Raw genomic sequence first — 12,100 nt, 5'->3', positions numbered from 1 at the left:
TCAGCACGGATCCCATGAAGAGCCTCAGTGAGTGTCCTGCCCACTGGGGCTTCCTCTCCCCCACACCTACTGGGAAATATGCCATGGGGATGATTTTGGAGTCAGGGACAAAAACCCTTTCCCTGTGTAGGCAAGGGGCATGGTGTCCACATCTCAGGAAGAGATGAACTGGGGAAACAGGGCCACATAGGAGGTAATTAAGCTAGTCAGGGTTTGCTGCTCCAGGAATACCTGAGAGGAACAACTTAAAGGAGCTCTGGGAGCGAGGCTCAGCTGGTAGACCCACAAAGTCCTGGGTTCAGTCCCCAGCACGGCATAAACTAGGTTTGTGATGCTTGCCTGTCATCCCAGCACTTGGGAAGTGGAATCAAGGGGTGGGCAGTTCAAGGTCACCTTTGGATACAAAGAGAGTTTGAAGCCAGCTATGTGAGACCCTGTCTCGAAGGAGGAGGAGGAGAAGAAAGATTGAAAGATTTGGCTTCAGCTTCGGAGGGTTTACTCCTTTGGGCTGGAGACTGAGTAGGACACCATGGTGGTGGAGACCTGTTTACATGCTCACACCATGATGGCTGGGAACCAGAGCCAGCAAGCTTTTGACAGGGGTTTGATCCCTCTAGACCTCCAGCCTACTAGGTGGTTCTACTCCCTTCAAGCCATGTTTTCCTTCTTCATTTGCTATCCCGTAGACCACTCTGCTCTGGAACCAACCCCCCCCCCGCCCCCCGAAAACACACACACACACACAAACATATGGAGTGTGTGCTACTTGTCTCTCAATACAATCGAGTTGATAAGATTAACCTTCAAGGGGCCGGAGAATTGGCTCAGTGGTTAAGGCAGTTAAGTGGACTGGGGTTCAGTTCCCAGCTCCTACATGGTGGCTCACCACCATCTATATCTGTGTTCCAGAGGATCCAGTGCCTTCTTCTGACCTCCTCAGGCGCTGCACACATGTGGTGCACACACTACATGTCAACAAACCACTCATACACACATAATAAATAATAGATCTAAAATAAGTTTTTAAAGATTAACCCTCAGACCGGGCGTTGGTGGCGCACGCCTTTAATCCCAGCACTTTAATCTCTGTGAGTTCGAGACCAGCCTAGTCTACAGAGTGAGTTCCAGGACAGGCTCCAAAACAATACAGAGAAACCCTGTCTTGAAAAACAAACAAACAAACAAAAAAGATTAACCCTCACATTACTCAGTACATAGTCTCCTGTCTGCTTGAAGAGAGGGTCTGTTTTTGACACACAAATGGGCCCTCACATGGGGGGGGCACAGGTCAGGCCTACTTTGACTTCCTCAGAATCCATTATGGTAACTTTCCTTAAAGGATGTTATGCCAACGGAGCAGAAAGGTCCCCAGCGCAAAAGAGTTCCAAGAATTGAAAAGTCACTTCATTCTTTTAAAACTAAATCATGCCCAGCAGTGATGGCACACACCTTTAATTCCAGCATTTGGAGGCAGAGGCAGGTGGATCTCTGGGAGTTCAAGGCCAGCTTAGTCTACAGAGTGAGTCCCAGGACAAGCTCCAAATTTATACAGACCCCCCCCCCAAAAAAAAACCCAAAACTGAAATTGGGCTGGTGAGGTGGTTCCTAGGATAAAGATGCTTGCCACCAAGTCTGAGAGCCCAAGTTCGATCCCCAGGCCCACGTGGCAGGTTGTCCTCCAACCTCCACACAGGCACTGTGGAAGGAATGACTCAATCAACCCATTGATAAATGCAATAGAATTTTAGAAAAAACCAGAACCCACAGGGCTTCCATCAGAAACAACACTTAGGGCTGGAGAGATGGCTCAGTGGAAAGAGCGCTGGCTGCTTTTGCAGAGAACCGGGTTTTTAGTTCCCAGCACTGTAGCCACTCACAAGCTTCCCGTAACTCCGGTTCTAGGGGATCCTATGCCCTCGGCTGTGGGCACTGCGCACACAGTGTGCTTTCACACAGGCAAAATACCCATACACATTAAATACTTTTTAAAACTGACTTTACATTTTTTAATTTCTAAACTGAAAGCAGAGACACAGTGGGGTGGGGTGGGGAGGGGAAGAAATGAGAATTTATGGGGTGCCTGACGTTGTCCAAGTGATAGCTAAGGAAACGGAGACCTAAGAGCTGACAACACTGGTAGGGCATGCTGGGCTGGGCTTTGTGCCCAGGCTTATCTGCCTTAGGTACCAGGCTGGAGCCTCACTTAGAGGCTTTTAAACGCCAATCCCCTACCCTAGACCCTTTAGACGCACAAGTGATTTAGGTCTGAGACCCCAGCAGAGCGCTTCAGAGGGGTCCCAGCTGCGGAGTCGGACCCTCTGCCTTATGCGAGATTGCTGTCCTGGCTCACTGGTGACCCCTGCCTTTTCTCCACAGCACATCACAACTCACCACCAGGGCTCAACTGCCCCCTCAGCAACAACTCTGCCATGCCACCGGCCCAGACCCCTGAAATGCCCCAGCCCCGCCCCTTCCGCCTGGAGTCCCTTGACATCCCCTTCTCCAAAGCCAAGCGTAAGAAAAGCAAAAGCAGTTTCGGCGGCGAGCCTCTGTGACCCAGCTGCCTGCTGCCACCTGTCCTTAGGCTTCTAGAAACTTCCAAGTCCTCCCCATGAAGCCCCAACCAGGCCTCCTCTCCCCTGCTCCACAGTGACCCCAAACCCGAGAGGATCTTAGCCCTGGGAAGGCACACCCCCTTCCCTGTTCCCTAGAAAACTCTATTTGGCTCAGGGCCTGAGCTCTGTGGAAGTTGGACTGCCCTTCTCAGAAAGAGGCCTGCCCCAGCTGTTCACAGCAGCCAGTGTCCCCACTGACTTTCCTAGAGCCTACACTAGCCAGTGTGGGTCTACCTCCACGGGCTCAGGTGACCCTGGACCCTCACAAGCATCCTCAGCACTGAGCACAGAGGCTGCCACGTGGACAAGGATGAAGCTCAACATCTTGACTAAGCTTAGGACCGCTCTCTTATGGGCCCCTTCTGAGGGAGCCTGTGCCACGCAGTGGACACAGATGGAGACCTGGAGCCAACTACTCTGCCTGGCCTACTTACTATTGGTTGGACCACAGCCCAAAGAAGGTGCTTTATTTAAGCTGCCCAATAAACTGCCTTTTAGAATAAGCTCCCCTACCCCAACCCTCTGGTGCTTCCTGCCCCACCCGCAGACAGTTTACTGCCTCTGGCTGCAAGCCAGCAGCTCCAGGGTTTCTGTCGCCAGCAACACAAGTGACTATAGAAACAGAACCATGTCTTGCTGAGGCAGAAATGGCCTGGGTTGTAGTGTGTGTGTGTGTGTGTGTGTGTATGTGCGCGCGTGCGCACACACACACACACACACACACACACACACACACACACAACACACAGACGTCCTCACTTGTGCCTGTGGAGATCAGAGAGCAACCTCGGGTATCGTTCCTCAAGCACTTTACCAGCTGAGTTACCTCCCCAGCCTGGGCCCTCTCCTCCTCCTCCTCCTTTTAAATATTTATTTGTCTATTTACTTATTTATTTAGTAGGGGTGCACATGGTGCACATTGGAGGTCAGAAGACAACGTGTGGAAGTCACTTACTTCCTTCCTTCCTTCCTTCCTTCCTTCCTTCCTTCCTTCCTTCCTTCTTTCCTTCCTTCCTTCTACCATGTGGGTCCCAGGAACTGGATCTAGGTCATCGGGCTTGGCAGGAAGTGTCAGTACCCACTGAGCAGCCCCCTGAGCAGCCACTGAGCAGCGTGTGCCAGGTTGAGGGAGCTTATGTTCTGATGCTTGCATGTGGAGGTGAGGGACGGCTTCCAGGAACGGCTGCCCTCCTTCCACTGTGGGTTCTAGGACTCGAACCCAAGTTTGTTCAGCAAGTGCTATTACCTGCTCTCCCACCCAGGCTTGGGTTTTGAGTCTTCAGGGGTCTGTACTAGAACTCGGTGTCCTGTCTTAGCCAGAGATGAATCCAGTTGTCATTTGTTCCCACCCAAGGGCTATGAACAGCCCTTCCCTTTGGGGGTGGGGGGGCACAATCAAGGAGAATATGGGTCCTGAGCCATCTCTGTCCACTGGAGAAGTACCCACTTCATGGTATTCTGTGAAGGTTAGAGAGTATAGTAACGCTGTGCTGAGGTATTCCCCCCTCCAACGCTGCTGTCCTCCTATTTTATATCAGTTACTGTGGTAGGCCTTACCCGTGGGCCAAGGAGTTCACTGAAGAAGCCGGGGCAGGTGAGGCAACCAGAGAACAGTGTGGCAGAACCAGTCAGGGGAAGCCAGCTCAGGTGTCTATGGGAGCGAAGCTCCACCCCAACCTCACCCCACCTCAACACCACCCCGCCCTAAGGATGAAGATGCTACATCCCTGATGGGATCCTGAGAAGAGTGGGCACCTCTGGTGGGGGGGGGGTGAAATTGCAGGCAGGGGATGGGCAGCTCAGGGTGTGTGTGCTAAAGGCCAGCAATGTAGTGAGAGAATCCACCCAGCAGCAGGTGCGTACCTGAGCCTGTGGTATTTGGTCTGGGGTCCTGGACAGGCTTGCGCTCTCTTGGGTCACAGAGAGCAGCCTGGGTGTGAATCCTCGGAGCAGGAACTTGTGGCTCATCAGTTTCTTACGTAAGTGACTTCTCCCCGAATAAAATTAACCTATATTTAACCAAGTCCGGTGTATCTTAATCTGTGCATCAGTATCTAGTGTCAGAAGTGGGATCTTCACCGGACCTGGGAAACTAGGTTTCACCCAGTGGTGGGAAGTCTGCACTGCAGCCTCAGCCACCGCCACACATGTATGCTTCCCAGGGCTGCCCTTTTTTTCAGCTCCTGGGAGCCAGTTGTCATTGGTAGCTGCTCAGCTCCTGTGCAGTGGCGGGGCACCCCTCAGCTGGCTACATTCTCCTGCAGCATGCCAGAGTGCCTGCCTGCTACACTGCCGATTTGCAGACTCTGTGGGTCCCTGCAATTCATGAGAGCCTCGCCTTTCTCCTTTTCTGAACAATTTTACTTGATTTGAATTTGCAGAAAGTTTTGCTTAGAATTCACAGAATCTAACAAATTAGAAACAATCTAGGCAGAGGGCATCTTGCCGTGGGATGCTGTTTGGCGGTACACCTGCGCCACCTTATGGCCAAATATAGTTACTACAAGTTGAGACCTACAAGCGAAAAGAGCATCGAAATTAAAGAACAACAGGCTTCTACTGAAAGTAAGTACTGTATCCTTTGTATTTTAAGCTAATAACAATAAGATTAACCACTGTATACCAACGGTGGATAATCTTACAATTCAGGACGTTAGGAATATTTTTGTTTCTTGTATGGATGGGATTTTAGAAGAGGATTGTGACCTACCAGGAATATGCCTATTCTTAATAATGCCGATTAGATTCATAATCCAAATAATATCCTTAAAGAAAGGGCTTGAGAATAGAGTGAAGAATAAGGAATTTGTACAAACCATACAAATTTTACAAGCAAATAATGAGAACTTAGAAAAAATGATTCAGAATATTGAATATGGCCATGGAGATTTGACAAACAGAATGCAAAACATGGAACATAAAAATGACCAACTAGGGGCTGGAGAGATGGCTCAGAGGTTGAGAGCACCGACTGCTCTTCCAGAGGACCTGAGTTCAATTCCCAGCAACCACATGGCGGCTCACAACCATCCATTATGAAATCTGGTGCCCTTTTCTGGTGTGCAGTTATACATGGAAGCAGAATGTTTATACATAATAAATAAAATCTTTAAAAAAAGATGACCAACTAGAAGACAGAATTTGTTCCATGTCCAATGCTTCAGTGACCAAAATAGAAACAATGCAAGATGACATTAACAGACTCGCAGAAACAATTAATTCTGGCCTGATGACTTGACTAGTAAAATACAAAGCCTGGAACATCAGATTGGAAAACTAACAGAAAGAATTCGTTCCATGTCTGAGGATAATGACAAGCTAGCGGATAGAACATTGTTTCTGGAAGGCAGTTTACATGCCATTCAGATAATATCTAAGGATGAGAATATTAGATGCTTAAATTCATATATAAATCAAGAGAACAAGAAACTGGTCCCATGAAATCTTTAGAAACATATATGGTCCAGGAAGTCCAAACACTCAGAGAAACAATGGCGAGTAGATTACAGGCCATAGAACACCTTCAATCTGATACACCAGAAGCAGAGGCACAAGTAATAGGGCTTGAAGGAGATTTATATTACCTACACCTTTCAGACTCCGGGAAGACCTACTTAAGGTCATTATGCCATCTCCTATGGGCTTTCCCAGTGACTACTGCTGAAAAACCAGCAAATGAAAAACACCCGAAAGGCTTCGTTGCCTATCAGTGGGAACCAATACGGATGAAAGATTTTAAAAGCATAAAGGAAGCAGTAGTTTCTTATGGCATGCAATCTCCATATGTGAGGCAATTAGTAAAATTATGGGCAGAGCAATAGAGTGATCCCTAAGGACTAGGGCCAATTAATGTTAGCTGTCCTTGAAAATTCATCTCAAATAGAATGGAGGGCTTTACAGAGGGAAGGAGCAAAAGCCCTCGAACTTCAGGGCTTAAAGAAAGGTAAAATTCTTGGTGAGGGTCTTTATGATGATCCAGAGACTCAAGCTGCGTATGATGGCCACATCTTGTCTCTATGCTTTACAGCAGCTTTGAATGCTTGGGATAAGGTTTGTGAACCAGGGGAGAAAATAGAACCCTATACCAAGGTGAAGCAGGGACCGAGGGAGCAATATAGTGAGTTTTCACAAAGATTGTCCAGAGCAGTAGAATTACAGGTAGCAGATTCAGATTCTAGGCAAATGCTCATAGAATCTCTAGCTTATGAGAATGTAAATCCACAATAACATTCCTCCAGTATCAGATATGAATCATAAACAAGCTCATGGTTGTGGAAAAATCATTGTAAGGCACTATAGAAAGCCAAGACTGGAGAGATGTCTCAGAGGTTAATAGCACTGACTGCTCTTCCAGAGGTCCTGAGTTCCCAGCAACTACATGGTGGCTCACAACCATCTGTAATGAGATCTGGTGCCCTCTGCTGTCAGATAGAACAATGGGTACATATTAAATAAGTCTTTAAAAAAAAGAAAATTAATTTTAAAAAAAGAAAGAAAACCGATGATTCAGGCTGTACATAAACAGAATACAAGTGCCAGATTTACAAAGGAACCAAAAGCCCTACCCTTAAAATGGCTTACAGATGAGCCTGTCTGGGTAGGGCAATGGCCTATGGCCTCTGAGAAGCTAGAGGGTTTAGAAAAGCTGTTTTGGGAACAGCTAAATGCTGGATATATCGAAGAATCTACCAGCCCTTGGAATTCTCCTGTATTTGTTATTAAAAAGAAATCTGGAAAATGGAGAATTTTTACAGACCTGAGAGCCATCAAAAAAGTAATCCAGCCAATGGGCTCACTACAGCCAGGAATGCGCTTGCCTTCTCTGATACCTAAAGAATGGCCTATTATAGTTATTAATGTAAAAGATTGTTTCTTCACTATACCTTCACAAGAAAAAGATAGGGAAAAATTTGCCTCCAGGGTGCCTACTTGCAATTCTGAACCAGTCAAGAGATATCAACAGAAGGTCTTGCCACAGGGAATGTTAAATAGCCTCACCCTGTGCCAATATTTCGTGTAAAAACATTTGTAAATAATTCGTAAACAGTTTCTAAAATCCGTAATTTACCATTATATGGCTGATATATTGTTGACTGACTCTACAGCAAAAACGTTAGAAAAAAATGTTTGAGGAAGTAAAGGAAGTTTTACCTCCCTGGGGATTACAAATTACCCCCAAAAGAATACAAAGAGGAGATTACTTAGGATATTAAATAGGTCTACAGAAAATTAGACTACAAAAAGTACAGATCAGGAGAGATTGTTACCAGACTCTTAATGATCTTCAAAAATTACTAAGAGAGATTTCTCAATCTCTATACAGACGATTATTGGAATAAAAACTGAAAAAGAATTAGAATGGGTAGAAAAAAGAATTCTAGAAGCACATGTGGACCGTGTGGATCCAGAACTAGACTGCATTCTGGTTATTTTACCATCTAGAGAATACTCCTCAGGGATTCTGATGCAGAGGGAAGATATATTAGAATGGATATTTCTACCACATAAACAGAATAAAAAACTAAAAATGTATAAAAAATCTCTGATTTGATTTTAAAAGGTAAATTAAGACTTTGTCAACTGATAAGAAGGGACCCAGGAGAAATTATAGTACCTTTAACTAATGAGGAAATTTCCTCCTAAAGGAAAGATAATGAATATTGGCAAAGGGCTTGCAGTAACTTTTTGGGAACGATTAGCAACAATTATCCCAAAAGTGAGAGAATCAAATTCACAAAGAAAACGATTTGGATCCTTCCACACATTGTAAGAAAAACACCAATCTCTGGAGTCCCTACATGCAAACAAATCAGGTAAGGCAGGATATAAATCAGGAAATATAAGTAAAGTAGTTCAAAGCCCTTGTAACTCTGTACAAAAGGTAGCATTGTATGCCATTCTCATGGTACTTAAGGATTTTACAGAACCTCTCAATATAGTTACTGACTCTCAATATGCAGCGAGTCATTTTACACATTGAGACTGCTGAATTTATTCTTGATGATACATAATTAACTTCATTGTTTATGCAATTACAAGACACAATCAGGAATAGGATTCATCCTATATATATAACACACATCAGATCCCATACGGTAGTCTGCTAGGTCCTTTAGCACAAGGCAGTGATGAAATTGATTGTTAATTAATAGGAAGTGTGATGGAGTCCTCGAAATTTCATAAAAAACACCATGTGAATAGCAAAGGTTTAAAAAGATTTTTCCACCACTTGGCAACAAGCCAAGGAAATAGTAAATAAATATCCTACTTGTCCATTCTATAACCAAACTCCTTTACCAGCAGGCAGTAACCCTACAAGTATACATAGAAATGAAATTTGGCAAATGGATGTGTTTGCAGAATTTGAAAAATTAAAATACGTTCGCCATACTATAGACAAATTTTCAGGGTTTCAATGGGCCACTGCTCTGAGCTCTGAAAAGGCTGACTCTGTTATCACACACCTATTAGAGGTAATGGCCATTATGGATATACCTGCACAAATAAAAAATGACAGTACTCCAACATATGTCTCCAGCAAATTGGAACAGTTCTTTAAATACTATAACATAAAGCACATAACTGGTATACCACACAATCCCACAGGACAAGCAGTGGTTGAGAGATCTAATCGCACCTTAAAGGAAATCTCTATAAACAGGCAGGGGGAACAAAGAGCCCCAAACACAGATTACATAATGCTTTACTAACAATTAACTTTCTTAATGCTAATGAGAAAAACAGCTGCAGAAAGACACTGGACAATAGAAAAAAACTTCTGAACTAAATCAGCCGGTGTACTTCAAGGATTATTGACCTCTGTATGGAAACCAAGATGTGTGTTACATTGGGGTAGGGGGATTTCTACAGGAGAAGAAAAGCTTTGGATAGCATCAAAGTTGATCAAGATCTGATTTGAACAGGAGAAACCTCTTGATGAGGAGATATGATAGGTCATCCACCAAGGTACATCCCACGAGTTGTATGGAGACCTCGCAAAGGTAAGGGGAGTGTTCTGTTTTTGTCTTTACAGGAAAACAGAAAACACCCATCTTCAAAAAGCCAAAAGACATTGAACATGCAGGGACCTAAAGAAGAGAAGATAGCTATCCAGAAAGAACCATCAAACAAAGAAGAGTCTGACATATGGTACCAATATCTAATTCTAGTGAACTATTTCTTTACAAAAATCTATGGCTCTTTGCTTCCTAGTACTCTTTTAGTCCCAATTCATGTAAACCAGTGCTGACTTTGGAGTTGGATTTGGCTTTCCTCCTCTAAATCCAAGCATGTTGTTAAAATAAAATTCAGTTTCTGTCTTATATCAAGAAGCCAATTGGTGTAAGACAGAAGAAAACAAAATCTAGGGACTGTCATTTGTCTAAATTCGGTTCTCTCTCTGAAATCTTAATTTCCCTCATATTTATTTTCATCTTTATTGTTGCCTTTCACAGTATGCATACCTATAAAAGTTGAAATTTGTGTTGATATGAATGTTTACTTTTTCCACGAGGAACAATAACATTTCCTAACAACAATCTTTGAACTCTCCAGAGAGAGGATGGGACAACACTTCATCGATTCCACTTGATCCAACTTGATGCCTTTGAACTGACAAATACCACCCTAAAAGCAGTTTGGGACTATAAGGCTCGAGACAACTCCAGACTAACTCTGGCTGAAACAGTGCACCTTCTTATTACACTCTAGCCAGAGCTTCTGATAAGAACTTCAGTCAAGCATCTCCCGCCACTTGTCATTGCTTTATTTTCTTTTCCTACAGGATCTCATGGAGTCATCATCATCCCATTTCAGCAGGAAGTAATCCTAAGAAAACAGTACCCCCCTTCCCTACTGTTGGCCTTACGGAATAATATTCCTGCATAGGGTTGGTTTCTAATTATATAGGGTTGGGTATGGAAGGTGATGCTCAGATTCGGGTATCTCATTTAGACAAGTTTAGGGTATGGATGGGAAAGGTGTGGTTAGGATGGGATATAGTAGATTAACATATCTTCTTGTGAATTATCTTAGTAATTATTAGCTATAGACAACTTACATTGTTATAGATTCTTGTAGGCTGTAACTATGTAAAATTAAGTTTGTATTCCATTCTCGGATAATTCGTATAATATATTTTGTCATATTGTGTAAGGTCTTCTTTCTATTACAATGTTTTGTGCACAAATATCTTTCTCATGTATGCTTTTACATATGTTTAAGATACTTTGTATATCGATACAATTTAGGATATTTTTTATCATGTTGCACTATACAGCTCTACCTCTGGTCAAGACATTTCAATTCTACCTCTGTTTTAGAGATTTACGTGTGTGTGTGTGTGTGTGTGTGTGTGTGTGTGTGTGTGTGTGTGTGTGTGTAGTTATATTGCTGAAATCATGGTCCTTGCTAAATTGTTTTGGGAAGTTTCAGCCATTTGTACAGCTATGTTCCTGAGTATTACAGATTATCATCACCTATGTTTCTTATAGCTAGGAGATTAGTCATAGATGTTTGATCTTCAAACACTTCACAGACCTGCAAAATATTAAATGTTTTAATATTAGTAATCCATTGACATGGGACACAATTGTTCCTGACAGCACCGAGCTATTCCCGAGAAAATGTTGGGCACCGATGTCACTCCTTCAGGAGTCCATCCTCTCCTCGGCTACTGGCTTCTAGGGCAAAGAACTGCCCCCACCTCGACTGCTGTCTTTGGACATGCTGTCCTACTGTGCTTCCAGGAGATAAACATCGAAGACTGTTGCCAAGTCAGGGTAAGACAGCCTTTCTACCTCCCTGCTTCTGTGTTGGTCAGCCAGATACTCTAGGCCTTAGCCAAAGCTGGTTGCCCTTACGCTGCTGTGAGACTTTAGGTGACTGTCCTGGTAGCCTGCTGTTTCAGTCTTTGCTGCACCTTTGGAAGTTGCTCGCCTACACTTCCTGCCTACCCTAGTATTGTTCTCCTCCTTCTCAGGTCTTTGATGAGGTTGAAGATTAGACTCACAATTATTATTCTCTCTTCCTAGATAGAAATATTAGATACTAGACCTAAACTTTCCAGCTTAGGAGAACTCTATAGTAGTCTCTGTTATGCCTTTACCCTAGGACCAGATATGTAGTTCTTGCCATTTGCTCTTGTTGCTTCACTGCAATAGGTCTTAAGTGTGTTTGTTCTTACTTTTCCTTCTCCTAGAGCATACTTGATATTTGCTATCCTTGTATATAGTTTTGCATCTATCCTAAATCTTTTTCTTTAGACTAGAAAGGGAATTGTAGTGAGAGATACATCCAGCCACAACTGTGGTGCTGCCAATTTGGGCGTGGCCACAGGTGCCTATGTGAGCCTGTGGTGTTTGGTCTGGGGTCCTGGATAGGCTTGCCCTCTCTTGGGTCACTGAGAGCAGCCTAGGTGTGTGGATCCTCGGAGCAGGAACTTTCGGGTCATCGGTTTCTTATGTAAATGACTTCTCCCCGAATAA

General features: G+C 44.1%; 1 protein-coding gene across 1 annotated transcript in view; it reads left to right on the top strand.

Annotated features, from left to right (window-relative positions):
* The window catches only part of Kif17 (kinesin family member 17), a 31,540-nt gene extending 28,428 nt beyond the window's left edge, over nucleotides 1-3,112 (top strand). Inside the window, exon 12 of the mRNA XM_035439483.1 lies at nucleotides 2,377-3,112. Coding sequence (XP_035295374.1) covers nucleotides 2,377-2,592 — 216 coding nt within the window. The 3' untranslated portion in view covers nucleotides 2,593-3,112. The remainder of the gene's footprint in view (nucleotides 1-2,376) is intronic.
* Nucleotides 3,113-12,100: the final 8,988 nt, after the last annotated feature.

This window comes from Cricetulus griseus, chromosome 2 (assembly GCF_003668045.3).
Source record: "Cricetulus griseus strain 17A/GY chromosome 2, alternate assembly CriGri-PICRH-1.0, whole genome shotgun sequence".
Lineage (NCBI taxonomy): Eukaryota > Metazoa > Chordata > Mammalia > Rodentia > Cricetidae > Cricetulus > Cricetulus griseus.
The sequence above is the reverse complement of the archived record's forward strand: the minus strand, read 5'-3'. Positions and strand labels throughout refer to the sequence as shown.